Source organism: Aphis gossypii, chromosome 1, assembly GCF_020184175.1.
Source record: "Aphis gossypii isolate Hap1 chromosome 1, ASM2018417v2, whole genome shotgun sequence".
In the NCBI taxonomy this organism is placed as follows: domain Eukaryota; kingdom Metazoa; phylum Arthropoda; class Insecta; order Hemiptera; family Aphididae; genus Aphis; species Aphis gossypii.
The window spans coordinates 17,313,842-17,341,247 of NC_065530.1; the positions used below are offsets into that span (position 1 = coordinate 17,313,842).

Here is a 27,406-nt window from a genome sequence, read left to right on the forward strand (position 1 = left end):
AGTATACGTTTAAACCTACCTGTAATAGTTGAACGTGTTTTCTAAAGTGCAATCGTGTAAAGATGTAAAATAGCAGCGTCAGTGCTTCGACAATGTACTGATTTGTTTGTCGAAGTAGATCTTGTAGACTGGAAGGTACTCTGATAAACTGTCAACGTGACACATTCATTAATAGATCCGATTGGAAATTCCGTTCTGTTTGAGAAGTAAGTTTAACTGACCATTATAATATGCATATAAAATAAGACGATTAATGCGTATTAATACTTTTAATGGAAAGCGTCGTTAATAGATTACCAGCGGTTCTTTCGATTCGAGACGACCATCGAATCAAAGGTATTTTCCATGTTTTATTGGTATTTACATGTGTTTTGAAGTTTAACACAATGTTAATTTAAACGAAGTTTTAAGAAAAAATATAATAACTATTTAATTGACAATAATTTATAGTAAAAAAAAAAAAGTTTTATTTTTTGTTTATTTACTATTCTGGATTAAGGGTTAACATCCCCTCAAATATAAAACAACAGTGGGTAATAAGCTATTCAAAACATTTCACCCTTGACCCTCTAACCGTAAAGAATATGTAAAACTCATATATATAATATCAGGCATCAGTCTTGTCCGGTCAACGATCTATATTTTCCTATTTTCAGTTAACAATGCGCAAGCGATCCCAGATGATCTATATAATACACAATAACCGCGGCATAAAATGGGTACAATAATAAATCATTATCGCCGGTAGCATATGAAATAATATTCAACTCACTCCGATCTTTCGAGTCCAAGCTACGTACTGACCTACTAGAAAACCGAATTCCGGTTTTCTAGATACCCTTTTTCACCCCACCGACATACCCGACAAACACACCTTAACCGCCAATATTGTCAGGCGCTTACATTTAATGCGATAAAACCGCAATAATGGCGTGACATATTTTTATATGTCAAGCCTTCCAGTGAAAAATAAATCTCAATTGTATATAAAAAAAATAATAATCTGTAGCAATGGAGAATTATTACTATTATTTACTGTAAGTATAACGGTAAAGCTAAAGTATATATGTGACTAAAAATTAAAAACGTCTGTTCTCGAATGGCGTTATTGAACACGTGACTGTCATCACATGGTATTATATAATGTAATAATTATTAATTAATCTGAATTAATGACCCATAGTGATATGATATATGATATGATATAATACACAGTTCCAATAATTGTATTCACAAATCTAAAAACGATTGTATCGATTTCATATTTAAAAGAAAAAAATACTTTCTGATTTCTGTTTAATTCTTTTCTTTTCTTTTTTTTTTTCCATTTACTTTTAATGAACTAAAATGTGTTGATTCGATTATTAATGTCTAAATTCGATCGGTAAATGTTGTTAATTCTTTATACCTGAGGAATAATATTTCAAATATATATTATTTACAAAACATATTTTCCCATAGATCAAAACATTTAAAGAATAAAACTATTCTATATTAATCCCATATATTAGATACATCAATAATGTCAATTTATAAAATGTATGCGATAAAATAATGTATCAAATCTTATATCTTATATCTTACTATCAACAAGGTTTTAAACTAAGAAAATAAAACAAAATAATAAAGCACAAAAAATAAAAAAATCATTAAGGCTTTAAGGAGTATAATGATGTACGTAATCTATAATATAAAGTACATGAAGAATTTAGTTGTTAGAAATTATATTTTTTTTTTAAACTGATATTAAATATTAAATAATTTTACTTATTACATTAATCCATATAATATTTGTAATTATAATGAGTTTAACGTTAGAAAACAATTTTTAACTATAATAATGTGATATATTGACACTGATAAAATTGAATTTTTTCAAAGAAGAAATTCGTTTAATTTTGATGGATTTTTTTTAAAAAAAACGATTTATCGACTGTGAAGTCTCACTACACTAAAGTACTTAAATTATCAACATATCAATCACTACAGGCTATTTATCAACTTAAAATCCTGCATTTACCTTTAATTTTGTTTTAACAGAAATAAAATGACAAAACATTTTTAATGAAAATGGTTCTTATCCACTCGACTTGAGTCTTAAAATATTTAATTTTCAAAGTTTTGTATAAATACAAAAAAAAAGGTGGGCAAGTGAGTACCATTCTGTTGTATAGAAAATATCGAGTGGGCTACTGTAATGAATGTTTTAAATTTTAATTCAATGATAAATCATATTGTTGTAAAGTGTATACATAAAATAATTCTGAGTGGAAAATATGGTCTATATTTCATGTATTTATTGATATTGATATTAAAATCAATTATTCTACTATTGATATTATAATTATATGAATTCATTTTTACAAAAATATTTCATTAATTCTGTTTTTAATATTTAGGTATAATTATTATAATAATATATTATATTCATATTATCATATTATATTTTAATTATTAACATTTTAATCAACACCACCTTACCGTAAAAAGTATAAATAGATTCGTGATAAGAATCTATAAATAAGTAAAATCTTAAAATTAATTGACTTGTTTCAAAAATGTTATTTCATATAGCAATTCATAAACATTTTAAATCCCCCCGAATAATGCATTGTATTTTCCTTGTATAACATTTTCAAGAATGTTTTTTTACTTATTGATAATAATTTTAATTGATATTTATAAAAGAAAAAAAACTAAAAATAGTTGAACGTATTAAATGTCCACTATTAAAAAAAAATATTCAATATACATACAAAATGTTATCAAGCATTTAATATAATAATTACATTTGGTGAATATTTTTATTATTTATAGTTATTTGTTTTTTAATTGCAAAAAAAAAAAATTGATGATGTCAAATATACCTACTGATTTTAGTATACTTTTATTTACCTAACCACTCCCTCCCACCATAAAAATGAAAACCTGAGCATTTCTATTGCCTCAAAAGGTGATGACAAACAGAAAAAATAAAACTCGTCGTTGTAAAATCAATACATTCATTGCTCCACTCAGAATCTAATAATTTTAGCATAATATAAGTTAGTTTTGTTGTAGCAAGAAAATAAAATATATTATGATGTCATGATTCATGAATGAATTTTATCAATGGGATCGTTTATTAAAAATGTTCTTACAAAAATACCTTCTGTTGTTAGTATTAAGAATTGGACTTGAAATTAAAATAACGTATTTAACACAAAGTAAATGGTAACAAATACTTCACGAGTTTATGTTTATTCAAATTTTAATACAAAACTAAAGAAAGCATTTGAATAATTTATGTAAATATAAACTTGGTATTTAAGTACAATTTCTTTATTGAATAGTATTAAAACTTATAATAACTTGAATCCAGTTTTTTTTTTTTTTATAAAATATAAAAAGTTATTTTATGCGAATACTAAATATTTAATTTAAATTTTGACCTAAAATGAGCTTATATAAGTGTGAATATGACTAAAAACTCCATTCGATAAAAAAAAATGGAACAACATTGAACTACTTTATGGTAAAAATAAGTTTACAATACAAAATTCTTAACTTCAATAAAAATTAGAAAAATAATTGTAATCTATGAATATTTTAATTATAAATATGTAATATGTGTAAAATACTTATTTTGTTTATATTATTCTACGCGTTAAACAATAATATCATTAATTATGAAAACATATTATACAATTGTAATTATATAATTTTTAATTTTTTACAGGTATGTATTTTTGAAGAACATATATACTAACCAAACTTAAGCAATCCGTTATTTTGTAAGTAGAATTATTTTTTTTTCAGAAAAATTGCTTGTACAAAAATATTATGCTTAAGTATAAAACAATAAGTTTCTCATAAACATTTAATGTTTTTACATTTAGATTTAAAATCGTAATACCATTTTCATTCCAAAATATTTGTATAACCAAAAACATGACGCATAAACTGAATAATATTCAAATTAATAATTTTATCTTGACTGTAAAATACAATGTACTTTTGATTTTACGAACATAAAAGAAAATTGAATAAACACAAGATGCAAAAAGTATTTAAATCAAAAAAAAAAATAAAAAATCATATATATATGTATAATATATACATGTATTATATGTTACGAATTACTAATTTTTTTCTGGCTTTGTATAGACCATTAATAGCTCCTTCGCCGCAAACACCACTTACCTCCAACTGACTCTAACCGTGGATAGATTTTCACCATTCAATATTCCCAGCATATCCAGGATATTTTAGGTCTTTATAAACCCTGTCTATCCATCTTTGTCTTGGACCACCATGCTGTCTTTTGTTCTTCGGCCTCCAGCTGGTAACTTGACCGATTGTCTGTTCTCGACCTAGTCATACGTACCCTGCCCAGCTTATACTTTTACTTTTCATTGTAGCTATAATATTTGAATATACTTATTACCTCTTTGTTTTTTCTTCACTCATATTCCCATATATTTCCCTTGTTTTGGTTTGTTTTGGGACAATTTTTTCGCAACACGTTTTTGTTAAGTCTTGCTTGGTCTGTTATTGTAGCATAGGTTTCACACGCATATAAGGCTATCGGGCGTATTATTATCTCATATAAATATTAAATTTAGTTTCAATCTGATTGAAACTAGTTTAGATTTTAATATTGTATTTAATCCAAAGAACCACTTGTAAACTGAATTTCATCTGTTTTGTATTTCTTTGTAATTATTGCCTAAGGCGTTCAATTCTACCCCTAGGGATTTTAAGTTTTCGACTAACTCAATCTCCATACCTCTTACTATCAAATTAGTATGCCTATTATTTTTCCGTGATAGGATCTATACTATATATTTTCTGCATTTATAGTTAATTACATTTGTTTACTTTATCCATAAGAGATTTTTTCATACAAGGATCACTTTCAGATTCAGACAGTACATAAAACTATATCATCAGCGTATGTTATTATTTTGACAATCTTAAATGTCTCTTGTAGTTTGACTCCTATTTATTGTCTTTAATATTTATTTACTTCCTACTTATGAGTGTTTAATGCGTTTCTATCCACTTCCTCCGATGCAATGTTGAAGAGCTTTGGTGAAAGTTTGTCTCCCTGTTTCAGTCTTGTGTTAATCATAAATGCCTTCGACAGTTAACCATTAAATTTTACCTTACATTTAGACTTTATATTTTAGAGTATTGAGCACATGCTCTTATTATTCTTGTGAGTTTTGCTGATACCTCAAGTTTTTTATGATTTTCCATAGACTTTTTCGATTTATAGAGTCGTATACCTGTTTATAATCTACAATTAGCATATTAAATAGTTTTTGATTGTATTCGTAGTATTTTTCCATTACTTATTTGACAATATATATTTGATCTCGTTGATTTTTCTCTTATGAAGTCTCCCTGGTATTTGTTGACTATTTCATCTTTATATGACTTGAGTTTATAAAGGAGGGCATTTGATAGAATTCTATATGATGTATCTAGTAATGAGATGCCTTTATAATTGTTACAATTCATGATATCTCTTTTTTGTATATAGGGCGTAGGATTGACGAATTCCAGACTTCGGGTATTTTTTCTTCTCTATATTTTTGAATTTTTAAATTAACCAGAATTAAATAAAATTCTTAGTATTAATATTTATGAAACATTTTTTTTAGCAAAATATATTTTTGTAATTTTGTTATTATTTGAAAACAAAAAAAAGACATATAGTACCAACATAAAATATTCACCAAAAAATATTTTCTCACTTTTTGTGATTTTATAAATATTTGAAATTTTTAGTATCAACATTTTATACATTTTTATTTCTATAACTTAGAATTTTCGTTTTCTGAATTTTCGATGACATTGTACACCTATTAATAACACATCAATTTTTTATCTACGCAAAACCACTTATCATTTCTTTATCGGACGTTGTTTATTTAACCATTTATATAAGTATCAAAACATACAAAAAAGTACACACCTACCAAAAATATTCTAGTTTACTTCGACAAAAACTCTAGATGAGATTATAAACAGTTTATGACGTCTGAAGTAGTAACTGTAAATTTTCTTTCTGTGGTTATTTTATCCACCTAGCGCTCGCAGTATAAATGGTATATTCTATAACTTAATAATATTATTCATCTTAAAAGTGTCAGTATTTTCATATGATGAAAGTCATAAATAAAAAAAAATGTTCATAGAAATATATAAAAAATATATATTTATTATGTTATGGCTACAGAAGAGCTGGAAATTGGACAAATGATAGACAGCTTTGTAGAAGATTCACAATAACTCTTGAATCGGCTAAAATTCTTTATTTTCAAAACCTCTATTGATTTTTTTTAATATACACACATAAAATATGTTAATAAAAGATGATATGATGTTTTAATATTGATGTTACCATAATCTGTAAGCTATTTTCACATTTTATAATTCATCAATAAATTAATAAATCAATTTTTAAGTATAGGTAATTATCAAAAACAAATCTTTGAAAAATAAAAACAACACGCCTTTTACCATTATTGTAATTCGTATATAACTCTGCTTTACCATAATAATTATACGTATTTCTGTTATAATTTATCATTTAAATTTTTTTCATTATAAAAAATAATAAAAACGCCCATCATAAAATACAATTGTCACAAAATATTCAAATTATATTATTTATTATATTATATTATAGTAGATAAATATTATTGAGAAAATGAACCCATCAGAGATCAATCTCTGATCTCTAAGTGTAGGTAGATCAAGCACTTTAATAACTAGTTGATAATCATGTGACTCATATGTTATATCGAGAGTTCAGGAAATCATTTAAGAAAATTTAATTTGTACACATCAAACTTATGAGTATAATATCACAACTATCGTAGCTATATATATATATATATATATTGTATCGGTTCGTATCGAATCGGTTAATTTTCCGACCATATAGACAAGTACAATGATATGCACGAGACCCCATGTGTGTGTAAGAGGCCCTTTAAAAGTTTGACCTGCGGTGTTAGTTTTGCGGACAAACAATTAGTTTATACCACTATGTATTGTATATTATTATGTGTGTATGCAAGGAGCTGTCACAGTATTCTCGCAGTGTACAATGTGTATTTTAATCCTTGTCGAGTCCGAGCCGGAATTAACGAGAACGTATTGTTACGATATTATTATATAGTATATCATTACTATAGTAGACGGGCGGAAGTGACTTGCCGACTTACGCGAAATCACGATAGTGTTATTGGCCACGTACCTACATAATAATTTAACATAATATTATCAGCTAATAGCTATGAGTTATGTCATATTTTGTAACCAGTTAGATTTTTTATTATTGTATATTATGCTGTACAAGGCGTGTAGTCAAGTTTTTTAGAGGGGTATTTAAATATTTCGTTTTAGTAAAGAGAAATATTAGACACTAACATATTATTTACATTTTGTAATCTTCAATTTTAATATTAATAATGTTAAGTATGAAATCGAACCATAAGATAACATATTTTATAGAAATCTGAATTAATAGCATGTACATGTATAATGTTTATTTATTTTTATTGTTCTTTAAATAGTGAATCTAGTAGGCTATTTAATATATAACTAATCAAATAACATAAGTATGATAACATAAGTTAATACTAATTAATAATAAAATATGAATATCGCCTATATAAACTAAACTAATAATTGAAGTAGTGACGTTTAAATTCGGGTAGACTATCGAAAAAAATCAATGTAACTCAATTAATTAACTTCGACAAATGCCCGATTTTGAGGACAATTAATATATTAACCATAATTAGTACGATGGGTTTCATCATTAAATATTTATAATAATAAAAATATTTAATAATAATATTTATAATGATTTAGATTTATAAAGATATTTAAACTCGCACTCTTCTTTTATTCTAAATGATTTTTCTAGACTGTAATCAAATACTAGTTAAATTTTTCAATGGTATTTACCAAACTTACTTAAGTCAACTATAATCCGAAAACAATTCAAGTACATAATGTGCTAATATCTTTATTGTGTACTCTTAACAGTCTCAGCAGACTCTTATATTAGAGATATACATTTTAATGTTTAAAAATAATTGTTCTTAGTAATCAATTATCGCGTATCTATTTGAATAATATTGCAATTATTTTAATAAATGAAATTCTCTTATTTTTAGTATTATAATACAAATATTTTTCAACACTATTAATCTATTAATCATAATAATTCGTAGGAAAAATCCATAAAATGATTTAACGTGTTACTTTTTTGAATATGGTTAAGATTTATAAGAATTAGATTGTTTTTTAAGTATCTTTTTACAAATTTAGTCAGTCTGAAAAACATATTATGCTATTTTTTTATACATAAATATTCAATTTTCTTTTTAAATTATAAGATATTTATTTCCATAAGATTTGTTTACACTTCAAATTATTGTTTGGAAAATATTAGTAAATTAATTTTACATTTTTTCTATAATTTAAAAGCATATTTTAATTTTTAACATCATTAAAACTAGGTATCTCAATATAGAGTTTTTGAACTAGAACTTAAAATATAAAAAATAAATAAAATAAATGCAAATAATACAATTTTAAACTATAAATACATTTTAATCTAATAAATAATAATTATTTAAAATAGGAATACTTATTAACTTACCATAATTTAATAACGGAATAACAAAAAAATACATCAGCATACAATTTCGTTAACAGTTTTACACAATAAAAATCTATTATTATTTTTATCATCATTTTTTTCCTCTTGGATGAATTGAAGGATTTTGAAATATTTTCCAACCATCGACTTTTTATAAAGGTTTTTCAGACATTATCTCAGACAAGACATCTTTTTAGAAATCTTTTAACATTCCAAGTTTAGATCGAAAATAATAGTTTTACAAATAAATCGTTCAATGCATTTTCATCATTTACTAGAAATATTATTCTTACATTAATACAAAGTTTCCTAGTCTAGTTCGATACTTAATAATTAGTGTGCATATTGTATTGTGTATACTGTATTATTTAGTCTTAATTGTCTGTTGCTTACAATATTTCCCATATCATAACCAAACACAAAAACATTTTATAAATTTATCTTTTGATTTAAATTTGACATTTACTCGTATAATATATCTGTATATGGCGTTTTTTTAAATACTATAATATGTTATTTAAATAAAAATTTAATAACGAGCTCTACAGGACGTCTTACATTATTTTTATCAATAACAAATTGAGATGTTTATAAACTAACCATTAAATAACAACCGATTTTTTAAATGTATAGGTGCCACGCTGTACCAGGAACATGATATTTGGTATTATGTATACACAGAATAAAATGTTACTTTTACAATTAAAATTAATTGAAAGAGCTCTTTGAAGTACCGACATTTAATGGTCAGAATTTAACAATAGCTCGGTATTATAAAATAGAAAACGACGACATCTGATTTCATAGGGGAAACAAAACGTATCAATTAAAATCAAAAAACACCAATTCGTTCAAATCATACGGCCTATTAACAATGATTTTTCGATAATTCTTTTAGAAACTAGTGTGGGAAAGGGACTGGCGAGCTAGAAATTCGTGAAAACATTTGTTAGGGCGGGTTTTGGGCCAGTTTTTCCGTCAGCCGTTTCGTAAGGAAAAAAGTCTGCACGTGCAGAAACGTTTACGCAAGTATGTCAGTGGCGTCAGGGCGCCAGTGACGGTGGCTTTGCCCGTTCGCCGGGTTGATGACGTGAATAATACACCGCTGTTCGCGGTCTAATTAATAACTGCTTTTAAACTACCTACTTGGCGACGTTGGCGGCCCATAAGCCCCCGCTTGAAAACCACACCCTTAGCGTCTCCTTTTAAATTCTCCCGTTGTATGTATAGCTGCGGTTTTGACGGTGGAGAAACCGCGAGTGCTGTTCATTTCGCCGCGAACCGACAAACGAACGCCACCAAGCCGCCACCGTCATCGGTCTGCTGAACTGAAATATATTAATATTATTGTTGTTATCTTCTTATCAGCTATAAGGTCATTAGGATTAGGTATGTACCTTTAACCAGACCTATAAGTTAATAGACCACCAGTTATGTTAGACAGTGAAGTCTTTCTATTTTATTTTATTTGTGGTATCTATGCTATAATACAGAATAGATTATTCGTATACACTATTATATCTTGTTATAATCCAGAATCCTAAGTACCAACTCAAATAGTACAAAAATATTATGAGGCTCAAGATTTTTTATATGATATATTCTTGATGAAATGTACATTGAGACGTCTCACAGTCTATACTCTATAACTAACCTTACTGTTTGTCTTATTATTAATTTTGAAGTATGTTTTTGGATAATAATATAAATCTATTAAAAATTTACAATATCAATATAATTAAAAATTACTTGAATTATTTAGTTCTGTTAGCTTGTTCTTAAAATAGAACAATTAAAATATTTGCCTTTATGTCATTTGAAATCTGAGGTACTTATCCTATTCATTTAAGCTTTTAGAATATTACCATTACTTGTATTGCGTACACAAAAAATTGTGAAAGTTTTAAAATTTAGACAAGAGGTACATATTATACCAAGTTGGTGGTTTGGTATGTAAAAACACTAAAAACAAATACGATGAAACACCCAGTATATTATATACTTAATGCTAGCGCTGGAAAATGTAAAAACCTACAATGTTTCGCCTGTCATATTTTAATATTTTCAAAAATTACTCAGTCGCCTTTGACAAGACACATCCCGTATCCTCGCGGATTATTATTGTCAGTTTATCATTATCGTTTATTTTTCGATAAAATAAGCCATTATTTTATTACTTCCAAAGATCTTTAATGAATTATTCTATGCTTGTTTGGTCTTTTTAGTGATATTAATATTAGATAGGTAGTGTATAACAGTCATTGGCACAGTACAATAATCAAAAAGAAACCATCGACACATCTTGCGAATCCGTAGTAACTATAATATAATAATATGATTTATACTCTCCTCGGCCTTGCATCTTATGCGTCAACTATGTAGCTTTATGCAAACAAAACATTCAAAGTTATTCTAAAAACAAATGAACTGCACAAAATATACTATAGTTATTACATTATACATAGTATATTTATACTTACTGTTATTTTTATTCTATTTCACAAAGTATAAATATCTTGAAAAAATAATATCCACTCACTTTATGTCAATAATATTTTATTAATAACTTAAGATTTTAATGACACGCAAATAATATTTTCGTCTGTCAGAGCTTTGTGTACATAATATATATAAATCCTTCGACGTACGTAAGAGATTTTTGATTGCACCATCAAAGTTTTATGGTTTTAATATATTTTCTGTATTCAAACGACTTTTTAAATAATATTGACATTGAAAGTTGACGATGCGATTAATGTACAAATAATGAAAAGACGAAATTCTCGTCTGGTTTTCTTTATATAATACAATAAATAATAGTATTTAATAGGGAGTATCAAATTTTGTTTTAAAATCATTAAACTAATGGATTAAAAATAATAAAAATAATTGATGTGGCTCTAGTCGTTATTATTTACATTTAGATATAAGTTGAACCGCAGTTTTTATTATTTCTCAAAAAATAATAGTAAAACTGCAATTTGACTAAAATCCCATTAAACAATATACAATAATCGCTGTAAAATTAAAAAATGTTTAGCTTTTACAAATTATTTAGTTTTAAAGGGTTTTTAATTTATATGTATTATTATATATCTATATATTTATAGATGGATACTGATATGAAAATTCTAAAATATATTTTAAACAAACATATTGTGATGGATATCAACATTATTAATTCATAACACTTAAGTAACATTATCGAACAAACTATATATTGGTTTTGTTTTTTACATTTTTATATTTATGCGTAAATATTTATTACGTTGTGTAACTTAATATATTAAGAATTAGCTAGTTCACTATTTTTTGACCTTATGGTATTTTTTCGTATAATGTTACATGACATATTAATCGTTAAAAATATAGTATCCACAACATATATACATTTATTTAAAATAATATAACTGATGTATTAAGGTAAGTTAGTTGATACCTATCAATTGTAGTTTCAATTATTTTAAAATTGATTCACATAAATATGGTCACCTACAAGATATCTTATATTTAGTTTGTTTTTACTTAACCGTTTAATTTTTATTCCTATATCTTCAAGTTCAATTTAAATTTTAAAACCATTTAAACTTTTTGTTAAACTATGATCATAAAGCAATATTTGTATAGTCTATACTCTATTTTATATTATGTATTCTACAATATTTCTATAATTCGAATAAATATTTTTGAAACAATTACGTATCAGAAATCTTGATATATATAAATACTTTTTTTTAGCAAAGAAAAAAGGTTTTTAATTTAAATTTAAAATTATCTTACGTGGGGTAACTATTGATGTATCCATATTTGAATTGTTTAGATTTATTTTGGTTCCTATAATAATTGTATAACAAATTTCATTATTCTGTACTTTACAAAATTTAACATTATACTATACTACAATATAACGTAGATATAATAATAATAATAGATAAAAAAAAATAATTATAGTATTTAATATCGAACAGGAAAGTTATTAAATATAATGGTGTATATTAACGAGTTGTACTTAAATAGTCATGTACAGATAAAGAATGTACCAGAAATAATATTATAAGATGTTAGTACATGAATGAAATACTGCTAGAAGTATTCAATTTAGACATTTAATTTATTAAGCTATAATATACTGTAATTATTTAACCAACATGACTTGTGAAGAGTATTAGCTATACCTATTATCAGCACATTAAGCGTGACAACGTATTATATATGCAACAAGAAGCTAACATAAATAATTATAACATAATCTTCTAGTTCAATATTAATTTCAACTATAATAATCCAATTATATTATATGAAATGGATCACGAATTTTGATTATGTCACTCAAACAAGTATAAAGTGATGAATTACACTTGTTTTGGACCTATTGAACTCTGATTTAAAATATTATATGGTTATAAACTACACTCGATTTTAGTACGGGATAATTAAGAAATTTCAATGAGTGATTGGTTTCGTGACATGCGTTGTGTTTAATTTTAGTTAAGTTTATAAGAATTTCATTTTCCTAAACCAGTGATCGTCAGTCACTTCTTAATATGTAACAACCTAACCCAACCTTGCAACTTAAAATAAACACATAACCTCAACATTGTTCAAAAAAATATTAAACGTATATAACGATTAAAAGTATTTTATGGTTTATCAACAAGAATAAAAAATTAAAAAACAACGTTTCTTCATAACTAGATTGCACTAAATTTACTCGATTTTATAATATAACAACATAATATTAGTATCGATCTAAAACATAGGTATTAGTCTTTAATAGTACTACATTTGAGAGGTGAATATTGCTCCAAAATGTATTTTTATTGTACAATCAATAATAATCCTTTCTAATCAAATAATAATATAACCTATAATTATTTTATTTTTATACCTATTATTCATAATATTCTGATTATGGTTTATGATACAATCCAATTTCTTGTACATTTTTTAACAAAAGCATTTAGTTTTCTTGAAAAACGACAAATTGTAAACATTTATTTGTGACAATTAAAGAACATAACCACTTTTCAATCTCAATGCATTCCAATTAAAAATGCAACACAACTGACAGCCATCGCCTTTTAATACAGTACAATTTATCCACTTCATACGTTATAGTTCTTACACACATAATAGTTTTAATTCATCACCCTAACAATTAATTATAGTAAAACATACAAAACTACCATATCAACTCAACTTACTATAACTGCACGTATACCTTATACACAACTTACAACTTACAATAGAACTAAGTAGTTAATACAGCAAGTTGTGCTACAATTGTGTGTAAAATACGAGTACCTACTGTATCAATTATTAACAGTTTGATGAAACTTATTGGTGTTTATAAATTGTTAATTCTCCCGTTTCATTTACGTAAAATTGTATAATCCTTATCTCGCTATGCTCATAAATCATAAGTAATACAATATGCATAATACATATACATTCTGTAAACAGTATAAATCATAATTGTATTGAATTTATAAACAAATTTATATTTTCTTGTTGTTATATAATCCAGTACTAAAAACAATTTATCTAATATCACAAGTACGTATCATATTCTGCGTTAAATAATTTTCAAACTATATTCAGTAGATACTTGATAATGGCCATATATTTTGATATTCCCCACTCACTTCTATTATGAAACTGTGAAACTTTTTTGAAATGGTAAGTACTGCTGTAGTATTATATATGAATGTCGTTATCATTGTTACAGTAAGTAATAAAATGTTGAATAATGATATTGGCTTAATTCATAGGTATCATTATTTTGATAATGAAATAAATTATATACATCAATAAAACATTCGAAAATGATTAACTAACAAATTAAAATAAAAAAATGAATTTATTTTATGCAATTTATTATGAGTGTGAAGAGTGCGTAAATATAATGTATAGTATAATATAATAATACACTTATACTTATTCATATACTATACCTAAGACTATAAAACGTTAAACTACAAATTTAATCTAAATGATAACAATCAAAACCTACAAATAAGCTACATAGTTAACGACTACCTTTCTTTTTAATATGATTCCATGCATAATGTTAACAACCTTAAATTACATACTTTTATAAGCACGCGTTAAAGAAAAAATCACAATACTAAACTTAATTAATCTAAAAATATAATATTATAAAAATTATTAATAAAATATATAATTTTAATTTCTGAGCAGTGATAAAATTATTCATGTAATTTTTAAGATTATTTTTCTGTAATTATATTTTTAAGTAAAATATTTATTTCAAAAGATTTCATAATATAACATAACCATTATAGTATCTACAATACATTTTTCTTGTATAGTTGATACTCTAAAATATTTTAACAAAAGTATGTATGCACAATGTAACATAACTTGTACAATATACATAATATTGTACTACAGGTTATAGTATTGTGTAGGTAATATTTACAAAAGTTAAAATATTAGTAGTAAAGCTGCATCATAATATAAAGTAAAATAAGATATTAATTTTCACTCTCATTATAACAAACGGTTACCTAACATTGTAATTATTCATATTATATCATATTTATCTCACAAGTACTAATTATTAATTTTTCAAATTAAATCACGTATTATAATATCATTACACTTATACCGCTACATTAAATTGGTAAGTTTAATATTATTCATACGAAATTCTATGTATTTCTTTCAAAATATCATATCGTCTCCACTATAATAATTTTAACAATTTGTGAGGTGTTGTTGATAACTAAAATTTGTATTATTATAAATTTTAATATACTGAATTTCGTTTGTTAAATAACCATTAACAATTGTTCATAGAAATTATTGTACCAACAAAAAATTGATTAGACCATTTTAAAGAAAACCTAAAAACTTGATTTATATTGAGTGATTCTTTTAACAATAAATACATGTTTTTTTGATAATTAAAACATTTTTAAAAATGTTTGAAATCATTATGAAATTAATTATATATTACTATTTTTACATTTGTGATTTTTAAGTATTTTTAGCTTTTTGAATGGCAACATACATTTTCACTTTCTTATTTTATAGTAGACTTATATTTAGGTACCAACGATTTTCATAAATAAAAATTAATCTTCAAACGAGTAGTAATTAATTTTTAATAAGTTTTTGAATTTTTAAGTATAAATAAATTGAGTAATAGTCAATAATTTTCGGGGTACATTACCTACCCAACTCCACACTCAACTCATCTGTGATCTGTCTATAAGCTTTCAATACTTAATAACTAAATAATAACTTGTTCGGAATTCGTTTTTTTTTTTTTTTAATTAAACTAAAATGTATACAAATATAAACATATTGTTTTACAATGACATCAAATTGTTTAATAAATATATTTTTCAAAATGTTGATTTTTTTTTTTTTTGAAATATTATCTACTAAAAATATCAGTCTATATAGATTCCACTACAAGTGCTTGCAACTCTAACATTTTTGGCAGATAAATACTATTTTACATTTTATGTTTATATATGTATATATATATATATATATGTATTTGCACATTTTGTTTGAAACTTATTTTAATTTGTTTTTTTAACTAATCCGGATATATACTTATAGGTTTGTTTTCATGCATTAAAAAACTGAAATACGTAATAACTAGTGTGATACATTTGTTTTTGTGTTCTGCACTGGCGAATTTATTTCGTTTTATTGTTAAAACAAACTTATTGTTTACCTATATAAATTCTTTATTACTATTTTTTTTTTGTTTTGTTCACTGTTTAACACCTAACACTACGCAAGCTTTGCTTATATTAATATAATGCTCCGAGTCGAATCGCGTGAGCGTCATTAACGGTTTGCAAAAAAGGCGTATATGGTACCGGAAGGCGTCTAGTCTACACGGTGAAGTGGGACAAAGTCTGTTAGTAATAGTTGAATATCCATAAAAAAGGAAAAAAAATAATGTACTTTTAAAACACACAAAAACGTATTTTATTATACAGTGCGTTCTGAAAATAGTTTGTGTAACCGAAAGAATCTGCTAAAATATTTTACTTCACATTGATTTCCTATACAGTATTATAATATAAAAACCCTTTCTCTATCAGCAAATATCTAAACCGAAACTGTGCACTGTTTAAAAAAAATAATAATAACGTATCCATAATATGAGCATTAATTGAGCGTATATGTGTGTGTACGTGTTTCATTTCACCGATTGACCTAGTGAGACTTAGTGAGAAACCCGTCAACTATAAATTTTAAGGTTAAGTATATAATATTATGGAACTGTTTAAAAACGGCTCGTGTGTCCATACCACTAGTATAGTAATGAACGTTTTATTATTATTTCGGTATTTGTGCACCATAATGTAAAATCCATTAACTACACAGTTCAAAATGAATTGTTGCCTTTTGAAATATATTAGAAAATATGAAAAAAATAAAAATAAAATAAATTCAAGTTTAAACACACGTATTAAAATTATAAAACTAGTTATAAAATATACATATCATCAGATATATAATATTTTATTGTAATTAAATTCTGAATTGAAACATTTTTAATTAACAATTAAAAGAAATTATATCTAATTTTTAATGGTTGAAAAATAATTTTTAAAATATAATGTCCATGTTTACTGTAATTAAGCCCTTAACATCACATAAGGTACGTTACATTTGACAAGATTGTTGGGGAAAATATTAAAAAATATAGTCTCAAACCTTGTAGATTGTGTTCTTTTTTCTATTACATATGCAAAGTTATTTTTTGTTGAATTATTCATTTTTTTCTATAACGTTTTAAATTAAATGAATTATTTTTTATTGGTAACACCTCTCCTCTAAATTTTAAAAATTTTATCTTTGCATATTCTGAGCCACTATTTTTACAATCTATTTAATATTCTAAGATCTAGGTTTTTTATTTCAAATATAAAAATGTGTGCATCAACCTCTGAAGTTTGCAGATGGTAAGAGTGTAAGACATATTTTGTCCTTTAAGAAATCAAATATTTTCTTACACAATTATTATATATATAATATTGAAAACCCACTCTTTGATGATTTTTAAATTTTTATATAACCTACTTGTCATATACATTTTTTTACTCACACTATTTATCGACTATTGCAATTTTAGTTTAAATTATTTAATATACCTCTTAATATTATTAAAATTTTGGTAAGATATGTATTCATATATATAATGTTTAATATTATATTAATAACTCTAATTATTAATTATTAAAAGCATTCATAATTTAAATAATTTTAAGGGAATTATTTATGATTTTATACTTATAAGTTTTATATTCAGGTTCTAGTAAATTACAATGATTATTTGTTATATTATTTGAATGTATTATAGAGTACTTGGAACTGAATGATTTGGTATTATACTTAGAGAAAAAAATCCATGGTGTACGATTATTAGTTATAAACTTTATATTATTTTATTTTACTATATACTATCAGTTATACCTATATTGTATAATTATACATCACGGAGAAACTGATGTTTGAAATTTTAATAAATTTATATTACTTTATTTGCCTAACATATTTAACCAAATTGCATATGGTAAAGATATACCTATTAGCTACTGTATTTAATTATGATTAAAATCTAATAGTATTTAATTTCTTTAGAGCTCATCAATTAAAATGAATGATGTAATCTTTAAAGTATGGTCGTCATAGAAATATTACTATCACTAGTGAACGAAATTACCAATTATTTTAATCAGTCATGTCGTACGTTTCAAACTTATTATAGATAACTAGACATTATATAGTATATTCTGCAATTGAAGTATTCATAATAATTTTAATAGTAATAAAATAATGCTACTTATATTGTAATCAACTATTTTAAATCGATAATAAAGAATATTTTTGTGAATTTATTGATTAAATCAAGTTAACTAACAAAAAAAGTGCGGATTAGACCACAGTATACTCCTTTGTTTGGATTAAAATGTAAAAATTAATACTTTACACATGCGTATTATATAGTACCTACACTTCAAATTCCCATGAGCACGTATTTTCTTCAAGTTTTTTATGTAGACCTGGGTACGTAAATAGATAATACTTACCAGTTTTCTGTAAAAAATTAATAAACAAAAACTACGAGTTAATGTTTAATAGTATAATAGTTAGTTGACGAATTCCCAAACAAAAGATTAAAAGTGTTCATTTGAATAGGCTTCTGGAACTGAAAGAGTGTTCTGATTGTTAAACGTCATAATCGTCCTAAATTCCGATTGTGTGTTAAAGCTCTATTCAAAACTTTCATGACTTTACAACTTAAGCCCTCAAAATATAAATAAAGCTACATAAATATTCCGTACACTTTACTGGCATGCAAACTCGAAGAAAAACAGCATCTGCGGTATAGCGTCCCTTGTGGTTGATTTTCCATGATATTATTATTAGCTTAGCGAATTTACGAATGTGCTTTTATTTTCCTACCATATATCATATCTCCCATAAGTCCGAGGTAATTTTAAACCCATTTCACTTAATTCGAAGCCAACATTGTTAGTCACAACTTTAAATTAACTATAAGATACTATAACAATAATATATGCAACGCGTGACAATCTGCATTAATTTATGTATTGTCACATTGTCACGTTGCAAGTCACTCAATGAGTTTTGTTTTGATAATTCGTGATTATAACAGTTAGTACAAAATTATTTGTATTTGTTTTGTATTTAACAATGCAATTGAACGTAAAACACAATAAAAACATCAAAGCAAATAAAAACAATTGGACAAAGTTTTTGAAAACCACTAAGTTCTGTAACATTGTTCTTTGTGTTCAACAATATCATCATCTGATGTTTATTTTTAAAAAGATAATTTTAAATAGGTAGGTATGCGTAGAATTTTCAACATAAACTATCTATGCTAAAAAATCACCTGCATTTTTATTCTTGAGATGATTGGTATTTTACCAGCATACTTCCATTTACACTGTAATAAATTGACAGTATAGTTTTCTCGATAACCTGATCAATAGACTACTAGTACATATAGAATGAGGATAATGAGTTTGCTCATCTTAGCTAAATTCGTGTAGAAAAAAAAAATAAAAATAAAAATTAGATTTCAAACTCGCTCGACCCAAAAGCAGTTAGCTTTTACAAGATGGTAGAAATTGTACTTTCCCAATTAAATATGGCAGTAAGCTTCTAGCGACGCAGTTACTGAGGTCAAAAGAAGTTGTTAAAGGAAAACGAAAATAAGTATTATCGATCACAAAAAATTACAGATAACATAATCACTGTTTATTTAAATGTTATTAAATTATAAAATCAATTTAAAAAAAAATAATAACTATCATGTTGTTAATAATATTCCTACCAAAATTTATCGAATTAAATATTTTTATAATTTTTCAAAAATTACTAATCATGTTGACAACTATTTCTTACTATCAAATAGTAAAATATAACTACTAAGTAGTTATTTTTGTTTTGTGGTACATACTATTATGCATGATATACTATATTAAAAATATTTCATTAAATTTAACTCAGCCAAACAACAAATAAAATGTTCGTGAAATTACTATGTTAACTATATAACTGTTATATGCTTGTTATTATATATACATTTAAAGTAAAACTTGTAATACTAGGGTTGTTTGATTTATTTTATTCATAATACCTAGGCTGAGTAGGTTTACTGATACTATAAAATAATTTGAAAAAATATAGGTACTTACCTACCTATTTAAATGGATATGGTAAACGCAATGCTGTACGTATTCACTGTACAATTTTAACTATGAAACAAGAAAATAATATAAAACTATTAAAAATATTTAAACAATATTAATTAATCTCTTAAAAATATTTTCTTCTTATTATGTTATTAACAAATAGCCACAGGGTTTGTCCACCGGGCGTGTCCATCAGCAATAAATTCTTTTTTTTTTCGTGTTACTTTCAACAAGTCTAAATAATAACGAAGAGAAAAACTAAAATCAAACTCCGCAAAATTCTTGTTGGATACCTATAATGTTGCGTAGCAGTATTCTTGCGAGGTCGTGTCAGTGATACGGGTTGAGAATATTGTGCGGCACTATATTAGGAAAAGAATTGTTCTCCACTTTCGATGAAAAACGATACGAAGACCGAATAAGGCAAAGTTATATATAATATATATATATATGTATATATATATATATACATATGATTGTAGAAAAGAATTCGTGCGACGAAAGAGTAACGACTACCACATAAGTCAATAAAATATAATCTGGACCGGACGTGCGCGGAAAGTTGCTGCAGCAAATGGCTGGCAGATATATGAACATGGCGTTGCGGAACATATAAACCGGATATGAGGGGATATACCGTAGATAATAAATAATTTAATAATGATAATTATTTAAATTATTTATCTGAATACCTGCACACAGGAGAGTTAGTGAAAATACCGTGATAAGATACGGTTGCGAGATTAAGACCATTAAAGGGACGATGGACGATGGTAGTCACGATTAAGGGTAGTATAGTTTATTGGGTGGAATTATATTAAATATAATATATATATTAACGCAGTGGAAACCATTTATCTGGGATAGCATAGCGATAGACATATGAGAGAAGAAGTGTTTGACTGTTGATGATTGAGGCGTCGACTGATCCGACTAGACAGGCTCGAAATAATGTGGTATCATAATATATAAAAGACTCGTACAATCGAAATACTATATTAATTAATAAAACATCAAAATAAACGAAAGTATACCTCTTCTTACTTGTACATTATTATGATTAGTGTTATGGTTTTCATTTTTTATTTTTTTATCTTTTTTTTAATATACGAGTACAATTTATACCTGTCGTATACACTAAATTACATACAATGTATATAATATATCATGTTATTTTATCGACTCCAGATTATAGCTTATAATTTTCTGTACAGCGGTGGTTGTATAAAATTGTTAGGGTTAGTGTCCCTCTTAAATATACAATAGCGTCTATTGTGCTTAGGTATTTCATTTATACTCTACAAAATACTGACCTAAAATTGGGTATTAAGTTACTCGCATATATTTTGTTATTCTTACGTTATGATCAAACTATTAAGTCGACCTCGCGTGTAGGATAGCGTGGTTTGAAATTCGCTCCGTCAATTTTGAATTTAATAGATATACCTACATAGGTTATTAATTCTAACCTTTTAAAAATGTAAAACTGTATATAAATACACCTATTGTTAATCTTACGACGAACAATCTCACTTTGAATGGTTTAAAAATTAAATTGATTAATACCAATAAAATGCATACACTCTTATACCACAGGATTTCTCAGATTTTTTAACATATTTTTTTTTATGTTCCAACATCGTAGAATATTTTTTTCACAGAAACTTGATTCACAGCTAAACTATATTTGACTGAAAATTAGTTAAACTTATTTTGTGCAACTTGATTATATTTTTAATATGTTTAAAGAGAACATCAGACATACTTCAATGAATTTAATAAAAAAATAATAAACGTCAAAAAATCCCCACAAGTAAAAAATGTGTACGTGAAATAGGTCAATTTTTTGTATCTAAGCATTCTAAGCTATTAAAGTGAGTATTTTAGATTCGTGGTGTATTTTGAAAATCGAAACTGCCACGAGGCATTGCATAAAACATTTTATAGAAAAGCCGGAAATTATACAAATACCACACGTGCCACACACTTGTGTTGATTCAGAACTCCGGAAGTTTACAAATTGACCTCTGAGCAATATATTATAATTTTCTCGATCTTAAAGTATTGATAAATCCTAACATTTGAATACAGATTATCTGATTGGAGCCGAATTTAATCATAAATATTCAAGATACTTCAAGATATATTTTTTATCTCATAAATTATACCTCACAATAACTGAAAAAATCTAAAACTTGACTTCTCTAAAGAACAATTAATGTGGTTCCAATTTTTTACTTAAAAATGTCATACCTACTACGTTAGCTTCATATTTAGATAATATTCATGAGTCATCATGTGCAAGTAATTATTATGCAATATTATTAGAAAAAATTTCAATTACGGTTCATGTACTCTCAGTATCTCGAAGGTTAAAATAAAGGTAATAAAATACAAGAAAAAAAAATTGACATATCAAAAATGCTATAAAATATTACGTTTTTCAAGTAGAAAATAATTTTATTCAAAATAACAAAAATGTAGATATATTACATCGGTTGATACTTTTGTTTGTTTCACATAAATATCCATTTTAATATTGACGTCAATAATGTAATATAATTTTTATATTATAATTGTATATATAATATTATATGTTATTGAGATCTACATTCTACATAATATTTAAATATAACTAAAGATGTTATGTTAAAAATTGATTAAACTGAAATATTTGTATGAAATAAATTTGTTATGCTTAAAAAGTAAATTTTGGTTGATCAATCAATTGTTTTTACTAAAAAACAAAGTCATGTTAATGTAAAGCTAAGAAAATTCATTTACTGTAGCGCAATAAAATACAGTTTTAAATGTACAAACCTCTTGGTAATCCATTAGTATAAGCGAACTCAATAATTTAAAAATATTATCTTAATTTCGTAAGTCTGTATAAACTATATAGATAGAATCTATTGAACACAATATAAAATACGTAGTATCACTATTAATCCAAGTCGGATGCGATTATATTTGCGAAAATAGCGATTTATAAACGGATGGTAAAAATAAGCGTAAGTAAATGAAAAAAAAACGCACGTATATAAAACTACTCCGAATAATAAACGACAAGCAACAGCAGTCGAAAATTACCAAATTTATTATTTTTGCGCCTTTTATATAATTTATCTACACACGTGAACGTATACTGTTTTAAACAAGTATTGGGAAAAATATTACTCCCGGCCCCGAGCAAATGCTAGGCAAGTCCCTAGTTTCTGCACGTGATTAATGTGTCCATTAATAATGAAATATAACCAGTAATTAATGTTATGTAACCTAATCGAATGAGATGCGTTTTCAAATTTAGCATAACTAAAACAGTAAAAACATCTAAACAACGTGCCATAAATAAAATCACTGATGTACTAAAAAATAGCGACGTATTAAAAGTAGTATTGTCAGCTTCTATCGGGAGAGGATATTATGTTATATTTTTTCTATTAAAAATTAACAATGAGATTTTAAAACAAACAGTATTGCAACGGAATTAAAGTGACGGATGGACACTATGAGAATACAAGATAATTTGTTACGTAAAATAAAGAAAAAAGAACAAACTGGTATTTAACGACTTCCGAGGTATAGCTATATTTTAATTTAGGTACAAAACTTGTGGCTCGCTAAACAGGATTATACCGCGTTCTCAAGTGAACTTGGGTGATAACCACGGCGGGATTCAGACAAAGCTGCTGCACGTGAGCGGTACCTACACAAGATACATAACCTTTTCGGTTTACGACAGATGGTGCAGAAAACTAAAAACGTATGACAACAGCAGATGACCGCCTATTCTTCTTATAAGCTTAAAAAACAGAAAGGTTCCGATTACGTATTGGTATGACATAATATTATGGTGTAGATGACTAGGGGATGAGAAAAGTGCGCTGAACATACTTCAGGGAAATATTTTTCATAGAAAAAATAGTAATGAAACGATCAAAATAGTACACAAATCAATTAGTATTTAATTCGAACTTAGGAAGAAACACCACTATTTTTTATAGACTATATAATATAGTGTGTCAAAGATTGAGACGGGAAAGTAGATTCGAAAAAAATATTGAAATAAAATAAAATCGTGGAGGTACCGATGACTAACTGCAGAATCGTTGGAGAATACTGCAGGCAGAAAATACATAGGTATACGACAGAATAATGGCTTTAATGGCCAATTTACCACCAATAATAAATGGATATTATATAAACGGTAGTGCTTACCCTATACAGAAACGTAAATCGAACCGATTACTGCTGTTAACGACTCGGGGGAAACTATGTCAATCGAAAGTTTCGCTTTTCGTTTGTCGATATATCTGTATAGTATAGGTAACTATTAATTATTATAAATCGCCGTCACTCCGCATCTGTAGACACGTGTCATGACTATCGAGCGGAGTGACGTTGATACCCTGCATCGTTGGACAAGGAAATCATTTCCGGGAAAATCCCCCGCACGGCGGCTGTCACGTAGCTCATGACAAATCACGAAATCGGGAGCGGGGTTCGTGGAGATATGTGAGTTGCCGGCTACCTTCGTCGTTTACTATAAAACATAATATTTTCGAAATCGTCTTGTACGGATAAAGATTTCGTCTGTTGCGCGTGTATAGTGTATATAATAATATTATAATTAAAATAATAATATTACACGAGAAGACCGTGTTAACAATTCGCGGTAGGACTGAGAGAGAAAAACTCCCTTAGAAACGCCACGCAAAAACCGGCGTCCAGGTATAGGCGTTTGTCTCACGCAATAAGGGCAAAAAATAAAAATAAAAATAAAAATAATTCCTCTCCGGTCGCATCGTAGTCTTATATTCGTCGGTGGCGGCGGTGGCGGTGGCGGAGCGCGCGAGAAGAACAACACGCATCGGGGTCAGTCGGCAGTGCACCTCCCCGCCCCCACGCTGCCCCTTAACGACACCGCCATCGCCGCCGACACTGTATCCCGAAATCACCACACACACATATATACACACGAGCGCGCGCGCATACCACGGTAGTAGTAGTGGTAGTGGTGGCGAGCACGCGACGGACGGTTGTATGCACTATTATACGTCTACGTGCGTGTGTACCACTGTTTGTGTACGGGGGGAGGAGTGAGGAGGCGGATGCTGTGCGCGAGAGCGGGCGTGGTGCGTTCTGGTACCACCACCAACCCCACCACCACCGCCGCCACCGCCGCCACTACCGCCGTCAACACCACCGCCGGTGCAAAAGGTCCCCCGGCCGCCCGCCCCGACCGTCTCATACGGTTCCCCCCCGTTCGTAGTCGGGTCGACGGCGTCCGGGGACCGACGATGACGACGACGACGACGACTACGACTACGACTACGACGACGACTACGACGACGACGACGACGACGACGACGACGGTGATGGCGGCGGCGGCGGGGCACAGCGGTCGGGCGGTGGACAGGACGGGCCGGCGGGCGGTCGAGGAGTGCTCGGAATTATCGAACAGCGGCCCCAAAACCTTTATGACGGGGGCGAAGCGCGCGCTTTCCGCAGCCTCGCTACGGCGCGCCTGGGCCGCGAGAGAGCGAACGCGGCGGCGCGGCGCGGGCCGGGGAAAAGCGGTGTAGAGCGGACCGCCGGGCGAAGGGACCACCGCGATCGGCGGGCTAGAAAAGGCGGGCGGGGGGACGCGCTAGGCAGAGCGTGTGCTGCGCGCTTCCCCAGCGTCCGCCGCCGCCGCCGACGCCGCCGCCGCCGCGCGTGGTGTTGATGATAAACGAATACGCAGTCTGGCCGTGCGGTGCGCGACACACAGACGCCCGCGACCATCGCCGTTGTCGTCGTCTCGTCGACGAGACACCGCCGCGCGTGCCGTACAACCCGACCGGATTGGTATCGCTAAAAGCCCCGTACGAGTCCATCTCGCTGTATGACACACGAAATTAATAATAATATATTAATCGATCGGGCCGCGTTCGTATATACTGCGAATATACGACGTCAGCGGACGCGCGCGTACGATATACATATAATAATATATTGAAAAAAATAATAAATAATAATTCCGGAATCCAACACGTTTCTACGTTCCGTCTCACACCTCTCGATTTGCGTTTTTGCGATTTGCTGGCGTTTTCCGGCCGTCGCGTCTGAGTCGTCGCCGTGGTGTGTAGGAGCAGGGCATACGCGCGCGCGACATGTCCGACAATCCGGGCGCCACTAACGCCGCCGCGTCCGCCCAGGAACCGGTCTGCGCCGAGGCCACGCCGCAGTCGCCACCGCTTGTACAGCAGCTCGACGAGGGTTCCCGACCGTCGCCGGCCAGACAGCACCAGAACGGTGGTTCGTCGGCCGCCATGGCAGCGGTCATCCCGTCGCCGGACACGCCGCGCAAGAGAGGTACGGACCGCCTCGCAGGCGAGTCATATAAATGTGTTATAAAATATAACGAACGCCGTTACGATGCAGTGTTTGTACGGTAACGCCGCAGTCGCTTAGACGGGAGACGGGTCCGATACGGCCGAGAGTGACCCCGATATCTGTAGGGTTAGGTCCCCGATATCTGTAGGGTTAGGTCCCCGAACACTACTTCAAAAAGGTCGCTTTTTTCTTCCCAATTTTTTTTAGAAACCAAAGTCAATATAGTCATAGACGAGTCGGTACGAGTAACAGTTTTCTTACGACGATCGTCTTCGAGCAAGAGTATCCACAAAAATTGCAGTTAGCAATAATAGCTTGTGAGACGTTCACAAGCGTAACTCTTAAACTGCAGTTTTCCAACAACACGTCTCGACCCGCAACGAGAAAATAACCAAAACGTCTTTGACGGCATAAAAATGTTTAACTAATTTATTTTTGAAGGTACTTTTTTTTTTTTTTATTCGTGGTTTATTGTTCAGACAAAATTATTTTTATATGTACATAAATATTATCAATCTATGACTATATGGTGGGTCGAACCGGTTTTCGCAAAGGCCGCATAAGTTAACCGTATATTAAATGTCAGTCGTCGGCACCGGTAGTCCGTAAACGAGGCGATTGATCAAATTTATTTATGATT

The 27,406-nt window shown here is 28.6% G+C and overlaps 2 protein-coding genes across 5 annotated transcripts in view; both read left to right on the plus strand.

Moving 5' to 3' along the window:
• The window catches only part of LOC114126798 (solute carrier family 12 member 6), a 257,451-nt gene that overhangs the window by 180,771 nt on the left and 49,274 nt on the right, over nt 1-27,406 (plus strand). For 2 of the 4 annotated variants that reach the window (XM_027990816.2, XM_027990817.2), the window contains exon 1: nt 26,129-26,745. The exons of the other annotated variants lie outside the window; for them this stretch is intronic. In XM_027990816.2, the coding sequence (XP_027846617.2) occupies nt 26,544-26,745 (202 nt within the window). In that variant the 5' untranslated portion in view covers nt 26,129-26,543. Of the gene's footprint in view, nt 1-26,128; nt 26,746-27,406 lie in introns of those variants that run through there. 4 annotated transcript variants of the gene reach the window in all.
• LOC114126795 (uncharacterized) overlaps nt 1-27,406 on the plus strand; it is a 198,401-nt gene that overhangs the window by 90,624 nt on the left and 80,371 nt on the right. The window lies entirely within an intron of this gene.